The sequence below is a fragment of the Rana temporaria genome, chromosome 1 (assembly GCF_905171775.1).
Source record: "Rana temporaria chromosome 1, aRanTem1.1, whole genome shotgun sequence".
NCBI classification, from domain to species: Eukaryota; Metazoa; Chordata; class Amphibia; order Anura; family Ranidae; genus Rana; species Rana temporaria.
In genome coordinates, this window is record NC_053489.1 from 216,295,344 (window position 1) to 216,323,306 (window position 27,963).

At 43.6% G+C, this 27,963-nt stretch overlaps 1 protein-coding gene across 1 annotated transcript; it reads left to right on the forward strand.

Moving 5' to 3' along the window:
• Nucleotides 1-1,162: 1,162 nt before the first annotated feature.
• RNF10 (ring finger protein 10) lies at nt 1,163-27,732 on the forward strand. Its single transcript, XM_040350208.1, has 17 exons — nt 1,163-1,689; nt 7,588-7,769; nt 7,858-8,054; nt 8,151-8,241; nt 10,826-11,010; nt 13,216-13,352; nt 15,048-15,208; nt 18,322-18,441; nt 19,456-19,666; nt 19,747-19,880; nt 23,601-23,718; nt 25,323-25,424; nt 25,533-25,694; nt 25,781-25,866; nt 26,855-26,912; nt 26,993-27,148; nt 27,239-27,732. The coding sequence occupies exons 1-17, from the start codon at nt 1,581-1,583 to the stop codon at nt 27,310-27,312; spliced, it is 2,283 nt and encodes a 760-aa protein (XP_040206142.1). The 5' UTR covers nt 1,163-1,580; the 3' UTR covers nt 27,313-27,732.
• Nucleotides 27,733-27,963: the final 231 nt, after the last annotated feature.

Here is a 27,963-nt window from a genome sequence, read left to right on the forward strand (position 1 = left end):
TATGAGCTGTACTTACCGTTTACGAGATGCATCTTCTCCGCCGCTTCCGGGTATGGACTGGGCGTTGCTTCTTGATTGACAGTCTTCCGAGAGGCTTCCGACGGTCGCATCCATCGCGTCACGATTTTCCGAAAGAAGCCGAACGTCTGTGCGCAGGCGCAGTATAGAGCCGCACCGACGTTCGGCTTCTTTCGGCTACGAGTGATGCGATGGATGCGACCGTCGGAAGCCTCTCGGAAGACTGTCAATCAAGAAGGAACGCCTGCTCCCGAAGACCCATACCCGGAAGCGACGGAGAAGATGCATCTTGTAAACGGTAAGTACAGCTCATATTTTAAAACAACTAGCCGATTCCCCTAGACAAAACGAGCATGCATCTAAGGGGAAAAGAGAAAAAAAAAACGAATTGGGTGAACTCCCACTTTAAATAGGGATTTTTTAAGAGCTGGAATGTTCTGGAAAGTCAGATGACCCTAACTGACCTATCCTGAGCCCCTAAACTTTCAAATTTACCCCAGCAACCGAAATGCCTAAGCCAACCCTGACCTTTCCCGCTCAAAACACCTTTGACCTATCACAGCCTCAAGTTTTACCCCTAGCAACACACTGCTCTAACCAATCCCCAGGATTCCCGCCTAAAAACCCAAGGGAACCTTAAAACTGCCCCCTGCCATGAATCCCATGAGGAAAAGGGGGGCCTTGAAACAGCCTAATTCCCCTTTTCCCCCCTATTCTTTTATACTGACTTTTGGAATTTACAAAGGCAGCGATTTAGAAATTGGATGAGAGGTTTAGCACTGGGAAACTGTTTTTGAAAGATAAAAAGTGCATTTTATATACAACTATATAGATCAGACCAAAATGAGGAGGAAAGAGGGACAACCAGGGAGTCTCTCAAAATCAGGGACAGTTGGGAGACATGCGTAAACTGTTGGCGCTATATAAATCCTGTATAATAATAATCAGTATCTACAGGGGCCCCAAGAGCTGCACAAAAAGGCCCCTCCAATAAATCTTGTTCTATATATAGCCAGCTACATTCCCCACTCTATTCTAGACACACAGGCCAGGAATGAGGCCTGGCTCTGTTGTCACCCCTCACAAACTACAACTCCCGTCAGCCCTCTCGGCCCGGACACGCCCCCTCTATATAATCTCGTCATCCGGGTCTCTGGCACCGTCAGGCGGTCAGTCGCCATTACAGAAGTGGTGTCGTTGCTCTACTCCTTCCTGGAGGGGGCAGCTCCTGATCCTTTTCTCACCCCCTGAGAGTCCCCGCGGGACTCCAAGCACCCCGGGTCCGCTCCCCGCTCGGGACCGGCGGCCTTCCTGCCGGATCTGTGACGTAGGCCAACAGGGCCCGGTCCTCGCTCGCCGTCCCGTGGGGCCCTCCGCTCCCCGATCCCGTACACTCCTCCGCCCTCCCTTCCTCCGGTATCCTGACTATTTCTCTTTCTGTCTGGGCACACAGCAAGATGTCGCCATGAATCGCGCTCCTCGTCCCCCAGCTCTTCTGAACGCCATGCTCTTGGCTGGCAGCCGCCCCCTGCACGGTGCTGCCCCCGCCCTTCCCGCGGTCTATGCCGCTCAGCTCGGCCACAGACATGGATCCCGGATCCAACAATCCCAGCAAGACCCAGAACCGATCGGCCTCCACCGGGCCTGCCGGGGACTCTAAGCCTAAAAGTGGTAAGGAGGGGGCGGGGCCGACACCAATCACCTTTGTTATGATCTGTCATACTGCATGTGTATGCCCACACATTGTATTCACTTCCTGTTATACCCAACAGGAAGTCGGGGCAAATCTTCAACACACACTGACGTTTATTTTATTTTTTGTACTATATATTATTTTTTAAGTGTGGTAAAGGAAGGCTTGAACCACTGGCAGTGTTTTCTATATGTGGCTATCGCAGATATGTGGTAAAACTGCATCTCAATGGAAAAATCAATGATCATCCATTTAGATCCGCATCCGTCTTAAAAAAATAAAATACATTTAAACGGATTAAAGCCCTGTTTTTTTCAGTTTAAAAAAACAGAACAGACGAAAAAAGCGAGACACGTTTGCGATGCTGTTACTTCAAATGGCACCCCAATCGTGCTGCAATGTCAAAAAGGAACGTGAGCTTATTTTGGGCTACAGCGTTGCGATTTGCTGCTTGACAAGATTGGGGTGCCATTAGAAGTAATGGCATTTTAAACGCATCCTGCGCTTTGCAGCCTAAGGGCGCTTTCACACATGTCCATCTTTGACAGACTCCGCTTGCTCAGCAGGGATTGATCTGTTGAGCCTGTGTGCCGGCGAGAAAAATGCCCCTTGTCGAATAATGCCCGCCCTATACCGTGCATGTGTACTACGGAGCAGCCGAAAGCCGCCGAACATTGGAATACGATCCCAATGCTCGTGCAAGGGGCAGACCTTTTCTTAATGGGAGTATGTGAGGGGCGGATGGCAACGGAAGGGGGCGTATTCAGTAATGATGGGCAGTGCTGTTCAAATAGGGGCAGAAGTTGATACGAAACTCAAACACATCTAAACAAATATATCTGTTATTCTTCCTACACGAGTTAAGGGCAAACCGTGTAGGAAGAATAGAAGAGATATGTTGGTTTTGTGACAAATTCCGCCCCCATCTTAACAGCACCGCCGATCATTACAAAATATGCCCCCTTCTGTTGCCATCCGCCCATCACATGCTCCCACCATGAATACATCCACCCCTTGCAGAGTTGCACAAGCATCGGGAGCGTGTGGCACAATGTCGTTTTTTGTGCGCAGGCGACGTGAACAGCTGATCCTAAATTACGATGTTTGGACACTTTTGGCGGCTCCGTACTACGCAAGGCCTGCGCAGTACAGGGCGGGCATTATTCGAAGGGGGCATTTCTCATCACAGCACCGGCAGATGACGGGTCTGTCTCAGCTCACTGTGCAGAGACGGACCTGTCAGATCTCCGCTCTACTCTATAGGGGATCAGATGAAAACGGACCGCCTGTCCATTTTCATCCGATCTGAAAATAGGGTTTCCATCCATCTGAATTTATCGGATATCAGTGGACAGCCCTGTTCACTATAATGTTGCTGGCGGCCGTAGCTATGCGCCGCTCCCTGCACAACCTGCGATTATCTGCAGTGGCCATGGCTGGATGCACTTTGCTATCCAAAGTCACACAAGTGTGAATGGAGCCTCAGTGCTAATTGCCTGGTCATCATGCTGATCGTGTGACTTCCGTGCTTTGGGTTGGTGACCCACAATGGGGATGAAGATAGGGAATGTTGGAATGAAGTCAGGAATCTTTATCTGGGTACTTGTTGGGTGAGTGACACAAAGTTATACAGAGTCAGTGGGTCTGCCAGCAGCTGGCATTTTCTGCTTGGTTTAAAAGCCCCTTTTTACATGGGCTGACCGATTGGGTCTGCCTGTCAGATCTTATTCGGACCATCCTTTGCCCTCTATGAAGCGATGGGTGTCCGTTTACACCCACCAACATCCAATCCCATCCGCTAAAAAAGGGATCGGGGAACTGTTCCCCGTCGGACCGTTCTCAGAGGACAGCAGGTTGTGTCTGCTCTGCATAAGCGGAATGGGCACACCATTCACCTGATCAGCGAGAAATCTGCAAATGGATTCCCCACTGAGCAGGCGCAGTCCACCCCATGTGAAAGGGTCAAAGGCAGCTTCCTTGTTTTTAATTCATGACAGGTTTGTCGCTGCCATAATGAAAACATTTACAGCCCAGAGATACTAATCCGGCTCCCTGTCGTGGCTGGCCTTCCTTTCTCTCTGATGCTTTGCCACAAACAGATTCTGTTTAAGGCCTGATTCACGCCAATGTAGTTTTAGTGCTTTTTGCAGGTTTGCACTACAGCCCATTTAACATATGTTCATATGGAACACGTTCTGCAGTGCAAATCTGAAAAATGCATGGGTGTGAATCCAGCCTAAGAAAGAAGCAATTATTTGGCGCACGTGTCCCACTGAAGTTCCGGCAGTAAAACTGATATTAGAGTCTGAGGTACAGCAATCACAGTGGGTCTGTGATTGGACAAGGGGCCATCGACCAATCACAGAATGTGTTGTATTCTTTGAAAAGTATACAATAAGTTTTCTGATTAGAGGAGCTACACAGCGAATGATCATTGTTGATAGCTGTGCTCCATCCCTGATTGTTGTTGCTTCAGTGGTGACGTCACCCTTAGAGGCTTGCATGTAAGTTACATATTTAAAGCCCGGTGGGGCTGTGATCGCACTGCATGGGTTATCTGCTAATTTTGTCTTGGGGGGGGGGGGGGGGTTTATGAACACAGTCTATACCAGGGGTGTCAAACTGGCGGCCCTCCAGCTGTTGAAAAACTACAAGTCCCATGAGGCATTGCAAGGCTAACAGTTACAAGCATGACTCTCGCAGGCAGAGGCATGATGGAACTTGTAGTTTCGGAACAGCTGGAGGGCCGCCAGTTTGACACCCCTGGTCTATACTCACCTGATCCTCCAGCGCTTCCCTATGTCTAGCGGTGGATTGTTCCTGACATCTTCACGTCCAGAGCCGGTCTATGGCCATGACGTCTGGAACACCCCACTGCACTAGACGGCTGGAGATCAGAGGATTAGGTGAGTACATCTTGACTCTCCAATGCCCTAGGCAATAACTATCAGTTAACCCATGCAGTGCGGGAACAGCCCCACTACACGGGGAGTTCAGCTTTAAAGAGAGAAGCGGCAGGTACTGGTGGATCACACATTAGTTACCTTATTGGTGACTAGCTAAATTACCCATTATAGGTTTCACTCATAGCTAATCTACCCAACAAGTGGTCAATGTGGTCATTTGTATTCAAAAGCATACCTGCTAAGGGCTAATTTAACAAAAAATCGCACAGCGCATTCTTGTGCAATTTACATGCAACTCTGTGTGTTGCGATTTCAGTCCAAATTACACCAAAAGTAGTGCATGCTTTACCTTTTTGGAAAATCCAACCGAAATTGCATGGTACTTCGACCTGCGTTTGGGGTGTCATTAACTTAATATGGGCACCCGCTGCATTTTGAGCGTGGTGTGGGAAATGCACATGGAACGTGGGTTTCCCCGCACTGCATTCTGGTATGAATGGGCCCAAAGAGTGCATATTCTTGCCTTTCTGGTGGCTTCTGTCTTGGAACATTGCTGTTTTCTAGCTGCTGCAAGTATTCAACCAGTTGGATGAATTGAATAACTGTTTCATGGAGTAATGTACAGACTGTGGGGAGGAACGACAGTGTGCGGCGGAGAATAAGGTATTCCAAACACCCAGAATGGTGGAATACATGTAGTGGCCAAGGAGCGACAAAGCAGCATTATAACCACTTCTCGCTGACAAGGAGCATGTATACAGCCTCTCGGTGGGCGGGCTTTAAAGAGGAAGTAAACCCTAATGGGTTTTACTTCCTCTTTATTACCCTGCAAAGGTAAAGCATAGTAGCCCATTATGTGTCACTTACCTAAAACCGAAGCCTGCAAGGTCACCGCTGTCCCTACTAGCAGCGAGCATCCATCTTTACCCCTTTTCCTTCTGGGGCCGCAAACTCAGCATCTGTGACTGGCCGGAGTCACGTGATGTCATAATGCGACTCCATGTTCACGTGATGCATGCGCGGGAGCTGCCAGTCACGGCATGACCCCCCTTTAGAAACGGTACGATCGCCATTTTTAAAGTGCGCCTACGCTGTTATCTTTGGCGTACAGCTCTATTGTAAATATCTCCTAAACCGTGGAGGTTTAGGAGATCTTTCCAGAACCGAACCTACAGGTAAGCCTTAATCTAGGCTTACCTGTAGGTAAAAGTGGTGTACAATCACTTTAACACTATGCGGCCTTATGTGAACGGTTTTCTGTGCTGAAAGTGCGCTTCCTGTACAGTCACCAGTGGGGGCTGGAAGCTCCCGATGCATGCTTTTGATTGGGAGCTTTCCAATCCATGTGACAGCCAATTACAGTGGTCACATAACCTGAATGCCCGTCTCCTGGCATTTAGAAGCTCTTAAAGGCCCGGGAGGCATCAGCGGGAAAGGGTTTAGACTAAAACACAGGCTGCCAGAAAGACAAGTATATTTTGTTTGATTTATTTAGTAGGTATACTTTTGGACAGGGTCGCTTTAAGAGCCCCTTCTCATCAGCATGCTTTGCTTATCCCGTTTACTTTTTTCCCCCTCACAGAACTTTATTGGAATGTCATGAGTGACAATTCAATAGTTTTATTACCGCAGTGCCATTGTAATGTGGTGGTTCGCTTTACAACCCGCGGAGCTGAAAATGTACTGCATACTGTCCTGTTTTCAGTGCAAACCACACTAATTGACACTGGCCCAGATTCAAGTAGCAATTGCGCCTGTGTAACCATAGGTTACACAGCGCAATTGCTTACTTGCTCCGGCGTTACGAATGCTCCTGATTCAGGAACATCGTAACGCCGACTGCAGCCTAAAATCTGCGTGGCATAAGGCTCTTATGCCACGCATATTTTAGGCTGCATTCTTGCGATGACCGCTAGGGGGCGCTCCCATTGTGCTCAGTGTATAGTATGCAAATTGCATACTAACACCGATTCACAATGTTGCGCGAGCCCTGCGTACGCAAGTTACGTCGTTTCTGTGCGGCGTGTTTAGCGTAAGGCTGCCCCTTCTAATAGTAGGGGCAGCCAATGCTAAAGGATACCCGTCGTTCCCGCGTCGCGAAATTTGAATTGCACGTCGTTTGCGTAAGTGATTCGTGAATGGCGCTGAACGCCATTCACGTTCACTTGGAAGCAAATGATGTCCTTGCGACGTCATTTGCCGCAATGCACGTCAGGAAAGTTTCCCGACGGAGCATGCGCTCGGCGCGGGAGCGCGCCTAATTTAAATGATTCCCGCCCCCTACGGGATCATTTAAATTGCGTGCTCTAGCGCCGGGCAATTTTGCCGGCGCGCCCGCGCAATTCACGGAGATTCTGCTCCGTGAATCATTGGCAGCAGAGCAAAATCGTTGCCCTGCGCCTCCGCAAATAATGCGCAAATCTCTTTGAATCTGGGCCACTGTGTAGTAGCTGTGCATTGGGGCTGGAAATTGCTGGGAGCACATCATTTGGTGTGCACAGGGCCTAAAACAGTTGTTTATTGCAGGATTGCATAAGTAACACTGGCTGAAATACCAGCCTGGAGTTTATGCATCACCAAAAAGCTTGCTGCAGATTCCTTCATGAAGTGTATATATATATAACCCTCCTTTTAAATATTTTATATTTTAACACTGACTGCAGACACAAAATTAATATATATAAATGTTATTTTGCGCAGAAATGGTTAAAAGGAAAAAATTGTTACCTGATTTACTCTTCACAATCTGATCTTGCATGAAAGCGTCTGCCTAAACCTTGCTCCACCCAGCTGTGCTTTTACAGATAACGTCCCGCCCTGTCTAAGGGGTATTTGGTGTCATATCTGTTTACAGAATATTTACAGTGGAAGGAAGCAGTTTGCATGGACGACCATTTTCTCTGCCTATGGAAATAGTACATGGCTTTGTCTTACAATCTTATTTGGAACTTCCTTTTTTTTGTCTTGTAGACGGGAAAAGTAGCAGCAGTTCAAAGCAACGCTACAGCCGCAAACGTGAAAATTCTTACCCCAAAAATGAGGGTTTTGCCGGCTCGACCCGCCGCTCCGGTCCACAGAAAAGCAAAACTTTTAACAAGGTTCCTCCTCAGAGAGGGGTCCCTAAACCGTTTACGTATGGAAGACGAGAAGAGGTAAGGGCTGTGTAAGCAAGGTCTATCTGTGAGCTGCACAGTGCGAAGTATTCAGTAGATGGTAACAGATGCCACTTTTTGTTTACAGGTAGCAGAGACTCAATGGGCAGAGCTCAGCCCAGCCCAGTATTCAGGACCTAGGAAAATAAACTTGAACCACTTACTGAACTTCACGTATGAGCCTCGAGGTCATCCTGGTGCACATAGAGACGGCCATGGAAACTGGAGCAGACGCAACAAGTGGGGCAACAAACCGTTTAACAAGGAGTTATTTCTGCAAGCAAAGTGAGTGTGTGATGTGTTTCTTTGTATATTATGTAAGTGTGTTCTGTACTGTAGACTCAACTAATCTTTTTCTTGTGATTTTTTTTTTCTCTGTAGTTGCCAATTTGTGGTATCGGATGATCACGATTACAGTGTCCACTTCACGGATCCAGACACTTTGGTCAGCTGGGACCTAGTGGAACAAGTGGTCAGTATTCCTATCTTTTGTGTGTTAAAGTAAATGACCTTGTAGGACAGGGGTCGACAATATCCGGGCGCCAGGTCGCAATTGCGACATGAAATTGTGACCTGGCGCCCGCCGGTAATTAAGGCCGCGGCTTTGCGGCCTCAATTACCGGCCGCCGCGAGCCCGCTGCGATGCCGCGGTTGGGGCGCATGAAGGCACAGGATCCAGTGTTTCCGTGCGCCCCCACCTCCCCCGCCGCGTGATTGCGGCGGGCCCATGATGGCCGGTATTTGAGGCCGCGGCTTTGTGAAGTCCCAAGCTCTTCCTTCTGTCAGCATCTGGTGGTGGCCGTTGGCATCACAAGTTAAACAGCAATTCTAATGTCATTTTTCACTGCCATCTCCTTCCCTCTAATTAGAACCCCCAAACATTATATATATTTTTTATTCTAACACCCTAGAGAATAAAATGGCGATCGTTGCAATACTTTCTGTCACGCCGTATTTGCGCAGCGGTCTTACAATCGCACTTTTTTGGGAAAATAATTATTTTTTTTAATAAAAAAAATAAGACAACAGTAAAGTTATCCCCATTTTTTTTAATATTGTGAAAGATAATGTTACGCCGAGTAAATTGATACCCAACATGTCGCGCTTCAAAATTGCGTCCGCTCGTGGAATGCCGACAAACTTTTACCCTTTAAAATCTCCATAGGCGATGTTTAAAAAAATCTACAGGTTGCATGTTTTGAGTTAAAGAAGGAGGTCTAGGGCTACAATTATTGCTCTCGCTCTAACGATCGCGGAGATACCTCACATGTGTGGTTTGAATACCGTTTACATATGCGGGCGCTACTCACGTATGTGTTCGCTTCTGCGCGTGAGCTCGTCGGGACGGGGCGCGTTTTCTGGCTCCTAACTTTTTTAGCTGGCTCCTAGATTCCAAGCAAATTTGTCAAACCCTGTTGTAGGATATTGTGTTTGCTAACTATCTACTGCAGTGGGTTTGCTTTGTAAAGTTCCCATAGGTCCTGGGTATGGATTTATGCCATGGCTGTTGGCTTCCTTACCCACTCCCATAACTCCACTACCCCTGAATGATAGGCTGTTCTGATCAGGGAAAGCGCCGACATTCTATTTTTGGCTCATCGCTATGATTGAATGTCACTGGCCAATAGATGGCATAGGGTAGGCAAAGTTCCACGGTGGCAGGAAGTGTTGGAGCTTTGCAGCTAAGCAGTAGTGAGGGGGCTTCAAGGCTATTACTGCAGGTTTGTGCAGGTGCCACAAGGCTTTTTTGGGTTCTGGCTTCACTGCATTCTCTTCTGCCTTTGAGCCTAGGTTCACACTGCTGCGAATTAAAAATCGCGGTAAAATGTGCGATTTTTACCGCGATTTTGCCGCGATTTCGGCCGCAATTTAATGTAAATCGCGGCCCGAAATCGCAAAAAGTAGTACAGGAACTACTTTTTGAAATCGCAGATGCGGCGTCGCACTGATTAGGACAGTGCCATTGCCGACAATTGCCGCCGATTTGAGATGCGATTTGACATGTCAAATCGCATCTCAAATCGCTCCAAATCGTACCCAGTGTGAACCAGGGCTCAAAGATTGTTGAGAAAATGATTGTAGACTGGGAGCTTGTACACCTGTCGGGATACAAATGTGGCCTGCTTTTGCAGATCTATTCTTTTTTTGAAGCTGTTTGGCTTTCATGCTGATGTTTTGGATTCAATACATTGAGTCCCTGATCTGGAAGTTTAGAGATTAGGAAATGTAATGCCAGGCAGCTAGTATCTTTAGTAGGAGTTCAGCAATCGCAGCCTCCATATTCCCCCTGACGGGGTACATTAACCACTTGCCGACCAAGCTATAGCCGAATGATGGCTACAGCACAGTTCTAGGACAACGTCAATAGACAACCTCTCAGAAACCTAACCCCCACCTGCCGCCTCCTGGGGTGCACTCTGTGACCGCTGATCAGATTGGGGTAAAGGGCCAATCACTGTGGCCCTTTACTATGTGATCAGCTGTGTCCAATCACATGTAATCAGCCTTGTCGGTTATCGCCAGTCTTTTCTCCTGTCCTCCAGACAGAGTGGGAGGAACTATTAACTGGCAAGGCTGTCAGGACATCGTTCACACTGCCCGTCAGTGCAGTCTCATCGGTGAAGAAAAAAAATTACTTGTATGCAAATTTTTATAACAGAAGCTAAGAAAAATTAGTTTTTTTCAAAATTTTCAGTCTTGTTTTCGTTTAGCAAACAAAAAAAAGTGATTACCACCAATAGAAATCAATATTTGTGTGAAAAAAAATGTTTTTTATTTGGGTAGTGTTGCATGACGACGCAAACTTCATTCAAATGCCCAGTAGGCAAGTGCTTAAAAAGAGTGGTGTGTGTTTTATATAAAAAAAGAAGCTTTACTCAGTAGTTCATGAAGTCTTGTGGTTGGTTGTGTGGTGTTTTTTTTTTTTTTTTCCTTGCCTAATAAATGTAAACTGTAAGGCAGTTTCGTGTTTTGCAGCTAATGTGCAAGCGTTGCAAAATCTTTGTGGTATGGGCACTATAATACCTTTTTGCTAAATGTCTTCTTTACTTCTACAGCGCATTTGCAGCCATGAGGTGCCCTCCTGTCCCATTTGTCTTTATCCTCCGGTTGCAGCCAAGATTACCCGCTGTGGGCATATTTTCTGCTGGGCTTGCATCTTGCATTACTTGTCACTGAGTGAAAAGGAATGGAGTAGGTGTCCAATTTGTTATAGCTCCGTTATAAAGAAAGACCTTAAAAGGTAAGGTATATGAAGACCCTCAAACTTTAGGTAATGACTGTCGAGCACAATACAGTTACAGCTCTGCAAGAATGTTTCCTTCATAGCATGGAACAATGTCAACCTTGCATATTCTGGGATACATTGGCCATCCGTATCGGGGGGCACTTTAAGTTTGTTTTTAGTGTGGGGCTTGTGGTGAAAGCAAAATGATCAAAGTGTTAAACGGCTTCAAGCTTATACATGGCGATACCATCGCCAAACACTTCACCCTATTGTGTGCCATACACACTGCAAATTTCCTGTAAATTGTTAAGATTCTGCTAGCAGAAACAACAAAAGGTGATAAGACAACTCATCCCCAGCAATGTATACGTTTACATTTATACCTCTGTGGTAGGTGTGGTGGTAAGTTGTTAATCGGTTCCATAGATTTTTTGTGACACTTGCTATTGCCTATAGGTAGCATTTAAATAAAAATGATTTGGTTATGCATGTGAAAGTTCTTCTAACAATAGTTTTATCAATGCCACTTTTTTGTACTCCTTTTAATGCCGTTCTGAACTCCTTCCCGCCCCTCCCTGTGGCCCTTTAACTTGGTCTTGGCACCATAGGTTGGGTGGCCTTCCTGATCACGATTAGCTTTCACAGTGGTCATGACCTGAAGTCCGTCCTGCCAACTCCCAATCATAGACCAGGAGCTGTCTGTAATGGCTTTGGCATCTCTGCTGTGAGCATACTGTCGGCACCAAAACCTCAGCCAATATAGACATGTGGCCATTGAGGTGCACCCTCTCTGCCGCCACACATGCATTGGCAAAAGGTTACCGTGAACTTGTGAGCATTTTTTGATTTACATATTAACAGGCAGTAAATTCATTGACTTCTGTAGCTTGGGATCATTTTATCCTCCATTTTAACAATGAAAGCATTGTTTTTTTTTTTTCCTGCAGCTCGGCTCATGTTGCTTCTATTTCCCAGTCTTATAATCTCTAATGTAAACACTGAGCATGTGAACTGAGATGCCGAAAGCAATTTCGCTGCATCTGGTGTGGCGCTTGAGACCGAGGACTTGTGTTATTTGGGCTTGGCTCTAAAGCCAAAATGTTTTTACATTGATGCAGGAAATGCATTAAAAGTAGTGTGGTCTTTCTTTCTTCAATATTTTTTATTGAAATTTTCCAGGAATATAATAGTATGGATCCAAACATTCAAATGAGATAAGTACATTATGAACATCCGTAAAAGAAAGATCAAGTACAATTGGTTGAACTTGAACAAAACAATCAATAGGATGATACAGTTGGATCTCAAAAAGACTAGTACAGAGGGACTTGGATAGTTCATAGGAAACGTTGCCTCTGGTCCACCCAACCACCCCTACTGGGAACAAACTGTGGACGGGTGGGGGCACATCCCAGACGATTTTATTTTCTGATTCGGTGTCTTTTTGAGGTATGAAAAGGGAAACCGATAACCAATTCCCACGCAGGGGAATATGGACATGAAACATAAAGGAGCTCGCGCAAAAGTACATGATATAATATATATTTTAAGGGTGCAGATTATAAACTGACACCGACCCACCAGCCAGGGCTGGGGGTCAGTGCGTTATGCCTGAGCCTGCAGACCAGGGGCTAAGGCAGACAAGGGGAAGCGGAGTAATCCGCAGAACGAAAAGAGTAGTCAAGATCGCCAGTAGGGGACCCTAGAAGAACATGTGCTGCTCTGCGCAAAACTATTGCACAGAGCATGTGAGTATGTGTACCTTTTTTTTAATTGGGGGGATATTTCCTTTTGTAACACATTAAAGACTCGTACGCCCTGCTAGTTTTTAAAATCCGATGTTGGTACAGTGATCTCCCCTGCTGTTCTATTGTGTTCTGACAGGGGGGACGGCTTCTGGCCAAAACACTCTGGTCAGCGCTCTCAGCCATTGGCTAAGATCGCTGATCGGGAGCCGATCAGCAAGCCTCTTTTGGTCATGCCCCTTCGACAGAAGCCAACTCAACAGCTGGCTTCTGTCTGACCTGCCTCAGTACACACGGGTCGAATGTCAGACAGTTTCTATTGAACCGGCTGATGCTGTCTGACATTTGGCTCGTGTGTACTGGGCTTAAGAATATTTGTGGTGTTTCTCCCACAATCCAGAAATGGTTTACTTGACTACCAATTAAATTGGGGGATACGAAATGAGTTAAACTGTTTCTACTCCTCTGCTTTCAGTGTTGCTGCCACAGAAACTCGTCTTTATAGTGTGGGTGATCCCATCACGATGCAGCTAATGAGGAGAGAAAAGGGTGTCCTTGTTGCAATGCCCAAATCAAAGTGGATGACGCTGGATGAGCCTATTCATCTGGGAGGTAAAATGTGATAGAAAATGGGGTGCACATGTAGGAATTAAGTTTATGAAAGTAACACATTTTGAGCATTGAAAACAAATTGTACTGAGGGCTATTTTTTTTAATAAAATGTCTAGCACTGAAACAAATGCATACAATATCTTAACCACTTAAGGACCGCCTAACGACGATATACGTCGGCAGAATGGCACCGCTGGGCACAATCACGTACCTGTACGTGATTGTATAAAGCCCAGCGGTCGGGCGCGCGCCCGCGACCCGGTCTGAAGCTCCGTGACCTCGGCCGCGGGACTCGCGGACTTGATCGCCGCTACAGTCCCGCAAACGGTCCCCGGAGCTGAAGAACGGGGAGAGCCGTGTGTAAACACGACTTCCCCATTCTTCACTGTGGCGCTGTCATCGATTGATTGTGCATCCCTATATTGGGGAACACACAATGACGTCAGACCTACAGCCACACCCCCCTACAGTTGTAAACACACTTCAGGGAACACATAACCCCTTCAGCCCCCCCTGTGGTTAACTCCCAAACTGTAATTTTCACAATAAACAATGCATTTTAAATGCATTTTTTGCTGTGAAAATGACAATGGTCCCAAAAATGTGTCAAAATTGCCTGAAATGTCCGCCATAATGTCGCAGTCACGAAAAAAATCGCTGATCGCCGCCATTAGTAGTACAAAAAAAAATGTTTTAATAAAAATGCAATAAAACTATCCCCTATTTTGTAAACGCTATAAATTTTGCGCAAACCAATCGATAAACGCTTATTGCGTTATATTTTTTTTTACCAAAAATAGGTAGAAGAATACGTATCGGCCTAAACTGAGAACATTTTTTTTTTTTTATATGTGTTTTTTGGGGATATTTATTATAGCATAAAGTAAAAAATATTGCATTTTTTTCAAAATTGTTGCTCCTATTTTTGTTTATAGCGCAAAAAATAAAAACGGCAGAGGTGATCAAATACCACCAAAAGAAAGCTCTATTTGTGTGAAAAAAAGGACGCCAATTTTGTTTGGGAGCCATGTCGCACGACCGCGCAATTGTCAGTTAAAGCGACGCAGTGCCTAATCGCAAAAAGGGGCCTGGTGTTTTACCTGCATTTTGGTCCGGGTCTTAAGTGGTTAAAGGATATGTTCACTTTGAAAAAAATAAATAACAATAAATGCAATTTTTTTTTTTTTTTTTTTTTTTTTTTTTTGCAGTTAAAGCATGTATTTTATTTTTTATAAGGATCCTTTTAAAGCATTGCACTCATGATCAGCAGATTGTGGGTGTTATGCCAGCTCCTACAAAAACTGTCTGTGTAGCTGTCTGCCTGTACCTCATACCCTGTGACAAGGAAGATTCCATGAACTACTAGAGCACTCAATGGTACCCTAGGCTGTCCAGACTTGTTTTCCCATTCACGGAGCTCTGTGAATGGATGGCGTGAGTGGGTGGAGCCCGCACGGCCGAGTTTTTCTTTAGATTGTGAGAGCGAGCAGGGTGAGAACCCCATTTTCTCTCACAGCGGGGGGTGCAGGAGCTGGTACATATGTTACACCCTGAATATTGGGGTAACATGCTACAACAGGTGAACTTCTCCTTTTAAAGGTGGCTGCTGGGATGAAAGTAATAGGTTTCCATTAATCTTATATGAAGTTTGGAATGTTTTGTTTGTTCTGGATTACAATGGCCATTCTTTTCCAGATGAGGAACATAGTTTGTTCTCCAAGCTTCTTTTGGCTTCCCAAGAACAGATCTTGAAGCAGGTCATAAATGAAGAGAAGGCAGCACTCCTGGAACAGTACAGCGTTGAGGGGGAAACCCCTGAAGCCTGTTTTATAGAAGCTGCCATTCAGGATTTAAAGGTTAGTTCCATGTTGGGAGGTTTGCCTAACACACGGGAAATACTTATTGGGTGATAATTGATGTTGTGTAGTGATTGTGGCCTAAGGTGACAAAGATTGAGTACATAAAGCATATACCGGCGTATAACGCGCACAAACGTATAACACGCACCCTAACTTTAAGAGGAACGTTTCAGGAAAATAACTTTCCACAGCCCCCTGCGTATAACACGCAGACACAGTTTATCCTCTATTTTCAGAGTAAAAAAGTGAGTGTTATACGCCAATAAATACAGCAGTTTATAAAATGAGATACAACACGAAAAAAACACCGCTCTGATCAATGAGGCAAAATGATATTCAGTAAAAGTTGGCTGTTTCTTCCCAGGTGCTCAGATGTCCTCCCACACATCCATGTAGCATAGCTAAAGCAAACAGAGCCGGCCACTCTGGAATACCTTCAGAAGCTTATTGAAATATTGTTCAGTTAAAGCAAACGGCTAACGTGTTTTGGCAACTCTAGCCTTGCTCACAGCACATTTAAGACAGAAAAACCATGTGTGTGTATAATATATATATATATATATATATATATATATAATATATATATTTTGAGAGAGAGAATGCAAGTGATCAGAGAGTTCCCCTCCCATTACTCAATTGACATCATTCCATTAAAGTAAATTGGAAACACTGCTGTGAATGTGTAGATTCTGGGTGGGAAGTTTTTCTCTGAATATATCACAATAGTTTAAAAATCAGTAGGATATATAAAGAAAAAAGGATTATATATTCAATAGATGAGTAAATAGATTTAATGAAGAAACAGATCCACAGCGTATCTAAAATTCATTCCTGATGGTATCCTGGTTTGGAGAATAAATATGCACCAGACTTCCCTCTCTAGGAGGGGGGGGGGGGGGGTCTTAATTTTCTCCAAGCCGTAGAAAACAAATGCAGATATGTCACCCGAATGTACATGCTTGAAATGCTTTCATACAATGGAGAGTCGTTCCTCATTTGAATAGGACATCCATGGTAAGGCTCACTATTGCGTTTTCCAAGTGGTCGCATAGTGCAACCTATATACTGAAGTTTACAAAAAGTGCATTCCACGGCATAAATTACATTGGCTCCAGTTATTAAGATCTCAAATCTTACCATTAGAGCATGATTTTACCACATGGAATATTTTAGTACAAAATCTGTAGGTATTACCCCCCACGCTTATGATACTGTGGGGATTGACCGATTATTGGTGGCCGATATTCACTTTTTTTTTGGAAGTATCGTCACAAAAGTACCCGATATTACTGATATTGCGTCAAGTGGTTTTACTGGGGTGATGCATGCATAACACCGGTACCATTCTTTAGAGCGGACAGTCGGCTTTATTGTAATACCTGATGCAGCTCAGCAGCTGCTCATTTGTTATTACAAGCAGTGGGTGGGGGACATTCCCCTCCACGTTTGCCCGTCCCACCGGGTGGCCCGAGCAACCAGCCAGCACGTCCGCCGGCATGCTGAAGACCCAAACCAAAGCAAATGCTTCGTTCTGGTCTTGAATTTGGTAACCTGGATGTGATGTTATGACATCTCTTCCCAGATTAATGGCATCTTAAAGGTGCCAGATTAAAAAAAAAAAATAATTGAAATTATTCAGATCTTGACATTTTTAAAGTGGTTGTAAACCCACCTTTTTGACTTTTACCTACAGGTAAGCCTATAATAAGGCTTACCTGTAGGTATAAAGAATATCTCCTAAACCTGCACGGTTTAGGAGATATTCCCCTCGCAATGCGCCGCTGATTGCAGCGGCGCATGCGCAGGGGGGATCTACGGCGAAAGGACCCGCCGCCGCCGCCGGACCTTATGCAGATAGGGAAATTGATGGACAGCCGCACTCCAAAAAAGTCTTAAAGACGTGCTCTTTATTCATATAGGAAAAATGCACAGCATACAATCAGCATACAGTGGGGAAAACAGCTGATGCGTTTCGCATTGGATTTCAATGCTTAGTCATAGCCGGACCTTGCTGAATTTAAATCTCCCGCGCGCATGCGTGGGAGTGACGTCATCGCCGCTCCAGCCAATCACAGCACTGGAGCGGCAATACCCGGAAGACACGCCGAGTCGAGATGATATCTCGCTCTGCGTGGACCAGGTAAGTTCTACTCACCTCGTTCCGAGGTAAGTATTTCATAATGAGCTAATATGCGGTGTATATTAGCTCATTATGACTTTTGCCTTGCAATTTTTTTTTTTTTTTGATGCGGGTTTACAACCGCTTTAAATACTTTGAAGTGCAGTGGAGAGGTTTGGGGTCTTATAAGCCCCCGATCCCTCCATAAAAGTACCTGTCACTTCGTATTACTGTTGCAAGGGATGTTAACCTCCCTTGTGACAGCAATAACATTGATTAAATAGAAGAAAAAATGTAAAAGGACAGTGTAAAAATATCAGTATTGTATCGGCACCAAAAATACTATATCGGTCGATCCCTAGTATGAAGCCATGTCCTGATGTTAGTGCTTGAATGAAACAGACTAGGGGAAAGTGTACCTCCCCAGAGTTAGTAGCCTGACTGAAAAAAAAAAAAACAGCAACTGGTTTTCATGACCTTATTAAGTTCTCTATCTAATAAAATACTTACCAGTATTTACTTGCAAAGATGTCTTTGATCTGATTGAATTCCTGTGAATAAGTGGTCACAAAAGTTGTAAATTCCATCCCCTTTTTTTATATTTATTTTTCCCTCGTTGGGCATTTACCAAAAGATCACTCCTATCTCGTAGAGATCATGTCAGTGGCTCTCTATATCCCGAGATTTGTAACATCGTGCTCTAAGCCTAAAAGCCACAATGTCGCGCTCCCTGGGAAAAGACTCTTAATAATCAATTTTTCTTTATATATCCCATATATATTAGTCCTTAATCTTTATTATAATAACACTGGATATTGTTATAACACCACTGGATATTGTATCTTGAGACATGTAGGTGTTTAATATGTGTATCTTTTATACAAAATAGTTATTTATTTTTCCTTTTACACTGTATTTAACTTCCGTTTGTGTGTGTGTGTTTTTCACCTTCTGCATCACTGATAGGTGTACTTTTGATATTCCTTTACAGGATCGTCAGGACCTCCTTCAGGCACTCTATAAACAGGATGTTGGGTCCACTGAAGCTCATGCAGAGGTTTTGGAGGTGGAGACACACACTCAAGAGAAAAAGTCTGACTCTGACTATAGTGTTAGTACCAAAACCCTTTATATCCATCTTACACAGAAACTAGGTCATCTATAAATGTAAGCAAAGCCATTAAGAGGTTTTGTTCTTTTAGAATGGTAAAATGGCAGCTGTTGAATACAATCTCTCTCTCTCATTCAGCTAAACAATCAAACTTGAGATGTATATTTAGCTCTTGCAACTTGTGGAATTTGCATAATGCAGTGGTTTAATAAGGAAATTTTTTATTCCATTACTACATTGCTAATGCTTAAAGTGGTTGTAAACCCTTACAAACCACTTTTTGCTACAGGTAAGCCTATAATAAGGCTTACCTGTAGCTAGCCTGCATATCTCCTTAACCTGCACGGTTTAGGAGATATCCCCCTGTATCTGCATGTGCCAAAGTCATCGGCACATGTGCACTGAAGCAATGCCGTGCCATTGCACGTTATTTGTTCACTGTGTGATTATTAGGGTGCCGGTCCTCGGGCCAGCCCTGAACGTCTTGGGAGTGGGTGGACATGGCCTTCTGGCTTAGTTCACTTGCTCTCATGGGGTCTCCCTTTGGGGGAGCCCCACCTAGTACTGGGAGGGTTCTGTTTCGGCAGTCCCTCCAAGGAAGTTGGGTCCGTGTCGGCTTCGGTTGCTCGGACCACAGTACCTCAGTCCCTGTCTGGAGCCTAACGCCCTGGGGGATCAGGGTTTGGGTCCCTTCTACACAGGAGGACCACTTGACGTTGCACCCGTCTGCATGTTTTTGTGACCACTCTTTATGTGTGTGCACATTTTTTTCTGCACCGGGTGGAGTTTTTGGGTGTGTTACACACGCCATAGGCTTTTCAAAAAAAAAGTTACTGTGCCATTACTGCGACTCCCGCGCGCATGCTCCGGCCATTTATTTTTAATTTTTTTTAACTGATAAAAATAGGCATGCGCATAGTATAGGAAACGCTTAACTAGTATGTTAACATGAAAATAAACACAGATGGGAGGTGTCGCTGTCCGCTTAGCATGCTTTTCTTCTTTTCCTAACAGGTAGCGCATTATGCATCTGCTTTTGATGAGGAGGTTCAGGATCCATTATGTGAAGACTTGTGTGAGTCTTTAGCGTCTGCAAGCTTGGAACCGGTCTCTGCTGAGGGCAGTGATCTGGTACCCACACATGAAAATACTTTTGCTCAAAAGAATAAGCCGGCAGCTGTTCCATCCTGCTCTGGACCACCTCACCACTATTACTTTTATCAAGGTGTGTGTGTGTAGCAAGTTACTGCCATCTGAGTTCAACGGTTTATATTTCTAACTAATAACATAGCCTTTGCTCTACAGCTGTAGATGGTCAGCACATATATCTGCATCCAGTGAACGTGCGCTGCCTTGTCCATCAATATGGAAGCCTGGAGCAATGCCCTGAAACAATCACTGCTACAGTGGTAGAAATTGATGGCTTCACTGTGACAGAGGTAAGATATTTATTTGCAGGACAATCTGGTGATTGCTGTTTCTGTTCTGTTTTTTTTTTTTTGTGATTTTGTTAAAAAAAATAAAAAAAAATAAACATTTCTTTGTGTAATTGTTTTGCACAGAGCAGCCCAATCCTTCTCTTCTCTGGTATCTGCTTCAGGTTCCTCCCTCATGCCTAGTGCTCCCATAGCAAGCAGTTTGCTATCGGGACACCCAAAAAAAGCTAATTTCTCTTTTGAGGGTGGCTACATTCTCCATGGTCTACAGAAATGTAGTCGCCCTCTTGTTCACATAAAGCAGCGCATGTCACGGATACACATGGCCATGGCGACTAGCTAACCGCGACGTGCGTTCTGTGACTGGGGTATATGGGGAATAAAGAGGGAACTTATACCAAGCAAGACTGGCTATGATTTACAGCCCGTACTACCTTTGGCCACCGCTAGAGGGAAACTCCACTCCAGCTAGCTGACCACACACAGGCAGATACAAATCTTACAATCTGGTGCGCTCTACGGGTTGGAGCAATTGGCACACTTCTAGGGTTCCTCCAGCTATCCTGCAAGCTTGAACCCTGGTATTGATCACTCTTCCCACTGTCCCCACACACGAGACACACAAACAATAGCTTGCCACCATCAGTTTGTCTGCAGACTGGTCTGCTGAGCCACCACACACACAGATCTCCGTCTGGCAGATCTGTTGGCTTACAATCTGCCAACACGCAGTGCAATTGCATACAGATTGGCACGTAACTTAGACAGAGTACTTGGGCACTAACATACAACAATCTCTCCAGAAATATGAGTCCTAGCTTAGTACACAGAAGTCGCTTATTTTAAAATTTAAAGGGGTTGTAAAGGTACAAAAAATGTTTTTCCCCTAAATGGCTTGCTTTACCTGAGCTGTGTGTTAGTGGGCGTCCTGTTCGCCCCCTCAAGGGACACTCCACACCAGGGAGAAAGCCTCACATTACTGTGTGGAGTTACAGACAGAAGAACAGGAAGTAAGGATTTCTCAGAAGAAATGAGGACATTTTAAAAGCAAAATGGAAGGATGTGGTAAGTGAAGGAGGACTGCACTATAAGGTAAAGGAAGCTATTTAGGGAATTGTTACCTTTTTTACAACCCCTTTTTAATACCCTGAAAGTGGGCAGTGCTTAAAAGATATACAAAGAAAAGAGTTGTCAAAAAAGATACAAAAACACACAATTTGCTGTGGAAAAAAAAGGGGAAAAAAAGTAAATAAACTTTACCGAAGTCTATCCGTTTAGTAGAAGCATACTGGAACATGTGGGAACTCCCCAGTTTCGAACTGGCTTTGTGGAAGAACGATGTACATATTGCAGGCTACACAATTTATTGAAATATGGATGTGGGCTGGACTTTAGCCCTTGGCCAATCAACACTGGCTGGTGTTTCTGTCTCTGCCCACAGGATGTTTTGTAAATAAACAAAAAGCCGCGCCAAGTTAGTATAAGTGAAAAAAACTCTCCTTTAGGAAGAGAGGTTAACAGAAAGTCCAAAGAGAGTCCTTGTACTTATAAGCAGAAGCTTCTAATATGATGTTCAAAAAAATATAATTCCTTAGAAAGTTGCTCGTGCTGTAATAATGGATCTTTCAATCACCCGGTGACATATTATACAAATCGTGAGGTCCCTCCACCGAGAATAATGAGCCTCTTACCAGATGGCAAGTAACCAGAGCAATTGGCTATAGCCCAGCCACGGCCTTTGGGTTCCCCAGAAGTCACAGGACAAGACTAACAGCGTCACGACCGTTTCTGAATCGATCGTTCCAATGCAGGGAGTATATAAAAGAAAGGACGCATATAGCGTAATACCGCTGGGTAACAGATTTTATTAAAGTAATGTACTTACAGCAAGTAGAAGTAAAAAACAGCGTGTGTTAAAATGTAAATGCCGGCCGGCATGCAGGAGCCCTCCTCCCGAGCGTGGTGACGTCACTGGCGTGGATGTTTTGTGTTCTGAAATTACCAGAGTCTAATTGGCCCAGAACGGCGCTGATTGCTGGGTCACGGATAGGATTTCCAATACCGCGCATCAGTCCGATCGCGACAGTACCAATCACTGCCTGTGTGCTGCAATCAGGCGCCTTATAACAGTTTTATTTATAACATCATGTGTAAGATCAAAAGGAATTATTTTCATCTCTCTGCTGCTAATATTTTAGCTTTTATGAGAGATAAAATAGGTTCCTTAGATCTGTTGATATTCAAAGTTTGCAGACCGGCCGGGGCCTTGCGAATGCCCCCTGCGGATCAGTGTAGCCAAGATGACTAGCAGTTTTCTTTGAGGCCTCAGGAAGGTGGCAATCTGTTTACTTTTATTGGCATCTAGGTGTCACTTTGATCCTAGAAACTGTCTCTGTCCTTTTCAAATGCTAATGAAACATATGTGCATGACTGATATTGAATACTATATCTTTATTAACCCAGAATTAAACTATATCTACAATTGCACTACTTCTACAGATCACATCTCATTAAGGCAAAACTATCCTACGCTTACATTTATGTTACAGTGCACATGACCACAACTAGCATGCACTGCTTATTCCAAACAAATGGAAGTGGGTGGGAGCTTGTGGGGAATGTTGCAAGGAGGCAGAAAAACATGGTAACCATTTCATGTAAAATGGATTACAGGATCTTTTTAGGTGGTGGATGCTTATGGATTACTTTTGGAGAATAAGGATATTTAGTATCACTTTAGGTGAAGTTGTGCTAAAGTTTAAAAGTTATAAACTACTGGTGGGGGTAAAACCCCCATGTACCTTTTACATGTGTCCCAGAAACCCTAAAACCATGGGTGCTCAACAAAGAATGGCAGTAAAAGGCAGTCTTTATGCTCCCTGAACATGAACATTAACACAAGACCTAACTTCTCAAAAGGCCAGAGCTTTGACTTCGTATTATTGAGTGACCTGATTTTGAGGAAGCGGTGCATGATTTCAAAGTGTGCTGGAAATGGCGAAGAATACTGTGAAAGTTTAGTGAGAACTATAGGATTTAATAAACGCGCAGGTCCACTAATCTGTTAATTTTTCCAGGATTATGAAGTAGTTTTGATTGTAGGGGGCGAGTAAAGCTGGGCAAAGCAGGGTCGACGTTCAAGGAGACAGCTCAATTTTTATCCATCTATGACTTTCTCATTCATAAGAAGTCTGATAAACCGGCTTGTTGGAAAATGTTGTTTCAATTGGCACATGCAGCCAATTGGCTGCAGCTCTGATGACTGTATCCTGACCGCAGGGGAGGTTGTATGACTGCAGAGTGAGTGAGAGCTCAGTTTGAGGTTGGTATCATAGAAGAGAGTAAAAGATTTTTTCCGCCTTCAGGAAATTTTATTTTCACTTTCAATTTGGAGCTTCTGTGCCTTCTGGCCCATCTTTGGAGTGCTTCTTCTGGCTCTCAGCAGCATAACACTAAGTTGCCAAACCTGGAGATTTAATTGCCAGGAATACTCTGCAAGCCGCCTCTGTCCTAGTCGGTGTTCCACCAAATGTATATATTTACTGTGGGTTTACTGGTCTCAGCTTCTTGTTTAAGAATCTGCATGATGCTTCTTTGTAGTCACTTTAAATGCAGTAATCGCAGGTCATTCTGTGGTTCTGTACAAATCATTACAGTAATTCGGCTGCAAAAAGTACAAATGCATGAATTAAGATCCTGGCATATTTTGTCTGTTACTTTCAGGAGGTGCGAAGACGTCACCGTTATCTCTGCCATCTACCTCTTACCTGTGAATTCAGTATTTGCGAGATGGCACTTGGGCCACCTGCTGTTTCAGAGCAAACTTTGGCTTACTTCGCTGGTGAGTGGAAAACTGCTTGATATTCTATGGGAAATGTAAATAACATGTCATACTTTTTTAGCTTTTCTTACCCACTGAGCACTTGTATTTGCCAATACAGGATATGTTTCAGTTTGTATGGTGTTAATTCACATATATTCTATATTTAGAAAAAAGTGTGTGTATATTTTATTTTGTCAGGTTTAGGAGCTGTCATCCTCTTCCTTGACTTCACTGCCAAGGGCCAGATGTGAAGCAAGAATGCAACCTGTAACCTCTGAACTGCTACCCTGCATGCTTGCTGTAGTCATTGCTATAACTGGTAGTTCAAGTCCAGTTTTTAAAAATGATGCCAAGAATTTTCAATCCCATCAACTTGTCCTTAGAAGTTCACTTTAAAATGATAGTTAAGATGTTTTTATTGGTAAAACAAGTTTTGTATATAGATGGTGAAAAGGTGTAACTTATATCTTTTGAGATTTCTGTGCTAAAAGCAAAGTGGACTAAGGAAATCGGACCTAACTCCTATGTAGATTGACTAAATTAATAAATACAATTTTGAATATATGCCTGCAGATGTGAAAAATCAAAGAATGAATCATGGAATCCTATACCTATGGTATAGGATTGTGACATACCACTTGTAAATAGATTTTAAGCATTTGATCAGTTAAACCATGTCTGTAGTTGCTGACCATTGGTCTGTGGAGAGAACGTTTTTCCTCCTCCTCTGTTAGACCTATAGCTGTTGCTATATTCTTGGCTGCATTCTTCTAAGGGGCAGCCCATCTGGGAAGCAAAGTTTAACAGGTCTGTGTGGTCTGACATCATTTTGTGCTTTTATCAGCTAGGTACACCCCTTTAGACCCAGTATTGGAAGAGTACTGTGATACATTTGCCTATATGTCTCAGTATACTGCTCCCTGCTAGCCATGGGTAGAGGTAGAATGGAATTTCATGTGTGATTCATTCCTCTGACCGGTTATTGACGTGCTAATGTCCCCTCACTATTCTAAAGGTTAATTGATCTATTGTGTTGTGTAAAGAAGATCTGTGTTTACCCTTTAAAAGATGTGTATTGTATCATCAGGCTAAATGATTAGAGAAGTAGTATGTTAATTATTCTGATTGCTTCAGTGTATTAATTAACTCCCCTGATGTCTTTATCTAAAGAAACGTGTCTGCATGGTCGGCTCCGACTTGTCTCCTATAATCTGTATGGGAAACCCCACTGTGTGAGGGGGGCGTTCCTAACAGGCTGTAACCACATATAAGCTGAGTTTTTGTGTCAATAAAGTGTCTTGGTTCCAGCATCCAGTCTTGACTCATGTGTGGGGAATCCTGTGATGTTCTTGTATGGAGAGGAGGGAATGCTTGACGGGGATATCATACCGATACCGTCACAAGTACATAGCACCCTAATTAATGTGTCCTTTAGTCTTCTAATCTGTGATGCAGAAATGTCATAAGTGACAGTGTTTGTGTAAATCCATTCTCTAGTACCCTCTGGATCAGCACCAACTGTTTTTGGATGCAAGTATACTTCAGTATGTAAAGCAAAGTGTCTAGCATGCTCAACATAATATCTGTAAAAATGCTTAATGCTTTAACATTTCTCCTTTTAGATGAAGTAGAGAAGAGAAAAAAGCAGCGTCAGAGAAAGGCACGTGATGAACGTCGCAGAGAGAAAAGAATTGAGATTGAAGAAAACCAGAAGCAAGGAAAATGTAAGCCCCCACACAGACTTGGGTCAGGACTGGTCAGTTTGCTAGTCTATGCTACTCCATTAACCACTCTGCAATATTTTCATGCTACATTCTTTTTTTATTGTTCAGATCCTGAAATGCATATTGCCCTGGAAAACTTGCAACAGTTTCCTGCAGTGAGTTCCTCTGCCGAGTTCACATTCCCTGGTTCATTTTCTGCACTGTCCACTGCAGATTCACAAAGCTCTATGTCGCTCTCACCTCTAAGCTGCAGCCCAGCTTCACAGAGTGGTGAGTATTTGTTAACCTTAAGACAAGTAATGTTTTTGACTTGAAAATGTTAAATTACTTCTGGGCTAATACATTTATTTTTGTAGGTCATATGTTTTGCCAAGGTGCTGAAAGTCCCATTGATTATCCTGTAATCCCAGAGGACAGTGCCCAGTGTCCTTCCTTTGCTCAGGTAAGTCATAGGCTTTCATTGCTTGGACTAGAAAATACTAAAACTTTTTAAAGGCTTTTCTTTTTCTCAGGTCATTTTAAAGTGCAGGAATGTCTTGTTAATCGTCCATGCAAAGCTTAGATGGGCTTCTTTGCTGCAAGGCTCTTTATGTAGTAAAAATAAAGGTTAATACCCTGGTTACCATTTGTCTTGGAAATTCCATGTCTAGTTAGTTGTTGTAGCTGGCTGTTGATTAAACTAGGCTATTAATCTAGCTGCCAGTCTTGGGGTCAGGTTGCTATTCCCTTATTGTAAAGATACATGTTCAGTAGCCTCATTGAATAATTTTTTTCTATGAAACAAAGGCATTGTAATTCACAATAGCTTGAGTTTTAATAGACTTTTGTCACCTTGCTTTGTTACACGGTTTCCCCTGTATTGAAGCAAAGCTTGGCATGGACTGAATTTCTCAAAACTGTATTCTATGTTGAACTCTGTAGTGAAGTGGGTTTTACTGGGAGAAAGCATATCTACGGCCAATTTTTTTTTTCAGCTTTTCCTGTACTACTTGCAAAATGGGGGGGGAAGGAATTTGCCTCCTTTTAGCTATGACAGAAACAAGTGTCCCCATTACAAGATTTCCCCTCTATTCTCTTCTGGTACCAACTCAAAAATGTTCATCTTGATAATGGTGGACATGGACAAATGGAGAGTTAATCTCCCCAGTGAGGACACAGATGACCAAAAAAAACTTGCCTGTATCCCCCACTCCATTTAAAACTAATAACTTCTGCCCTTTTAATGTAATTTAAAGGTGAACTACCGCTTTTATTTTTCTCTAATGTTGTATATTAAGCTGTCATTGACCTTCCCTGCAATCTTTTTTTTTTTTTATAAATATAAATATATATATTTTTTTTGTTAGAGGTCCTGTTAAATAGGCCAAAAATACTTTCTAATTTATGGAATTATTATTTTTTTGTATCTTAACTGTGTTAATTTCTTGTAGATGTTAAGGGTTGGAAAAGCAAAATCAGAATCATGGCCCAAAGCTGCAATAAAGAAAGGTCAGCATGTCTACCAACCCCCCCCCCCCCAATTATTTTAAACAAGCATCTTACCGATTTTGTCCCTTGTTCATGTTTAGAAAGTCCAGCGGTGAGCACAGGACCTGCAGACAGTGATGGGGAGAGTGACTGCTCTGAGAGAGTCCCAGTACCAAGCTTCCAGAATTCATTTAGTGAGGCCATGGAAGCAGCTTTTCTGAAGCTGGACTCTGCGCTTCCTACTCCTCCTCTTTCAAGTAAGAGCGTGCTTCTGAAAATGGTATTAAAAGTAATTCTGCTTCAAGACCCTTATGTTTTTTAACATTTTTTTGTTTATTTTTTTTCAGTTGAGAAAGGAGGGAAGAGAAAGAAGAAGCAAAAGAAACTTCTGTTTAGTACCTCTATGGTTCACACAAAATAAACGGAGCACATTTGCTCTGATCTTCATCTTCTCTGCACTCATTGCTTGGTATCACTATCTGCAGTATTTGATTAATATTTTCCTTCTTTTATTTTCCACTGGTTGGATGGGTGTGTGAGCCATAATTTGCTTACACAATGCGAATTTAAAGCTCCAGGGTTGTAGGGCAGAATATGGTGCTGGATGCAGTGTATAACTCTAGAGTAGCATGTGTTGCTATGGAGCAATTGAGGACGAGCAAGTTGCAATGCTTGGCAGACCTGAAGGGCTTCTTGCCATTGGAAAAGTATGATATGAAACTAATGGCTGTAGGCCTGTGTATTAAATGGAGGCCCATGTTCTGTAGTAAGCTTTTTCTTTGAAGACAGGCATCATTACTCTGGTTGTGGCTATCATGTCGAAGGAGTTTTTTTTTTTTTCTCAAATTGTAGATTTAAACAATAAATTTCTTGTAAATTAAGTCTGGGTTTTGTTCATTTTTCATTTCTGTATTGTGGGGTCTCGTACTGCACGAACAGTTCAAAGCTAAGGTCAACTTCAAAAACCTAGGTTCTAGTTAAAGCAGTACTCAAAATACAGTTAAACATATGTGATTTGCCTACAAAATATTCATGAATATGAATGCATTCTCTCTCATGACACCACAATCCT

Excerpts from the sequence above, each read along its gene's own strand:
- RNF10 (XM_040350208.1), top strand. The coding sequence starts at position 1,581 with ATGCCGCTCAGCTCGGCCACAGACATGGATCCCGGATCCAACAATCCC. Across the intron at positions 8,242-10,825 it reads GGGACCTAGTGGAACAAGTG|CGCATTTGCAGCCATGAGGT; the intron begins GTCAGTATTCCT and ends TTACTTCTACAG. Across the intron at positions 19,667-19,746 it reads CCACTATTACTTTTATCAAG|CTGTAGATGGTCAGCACATA; the intron begins GTGTGTGTGTGT and ends TTTGCTCTACAG.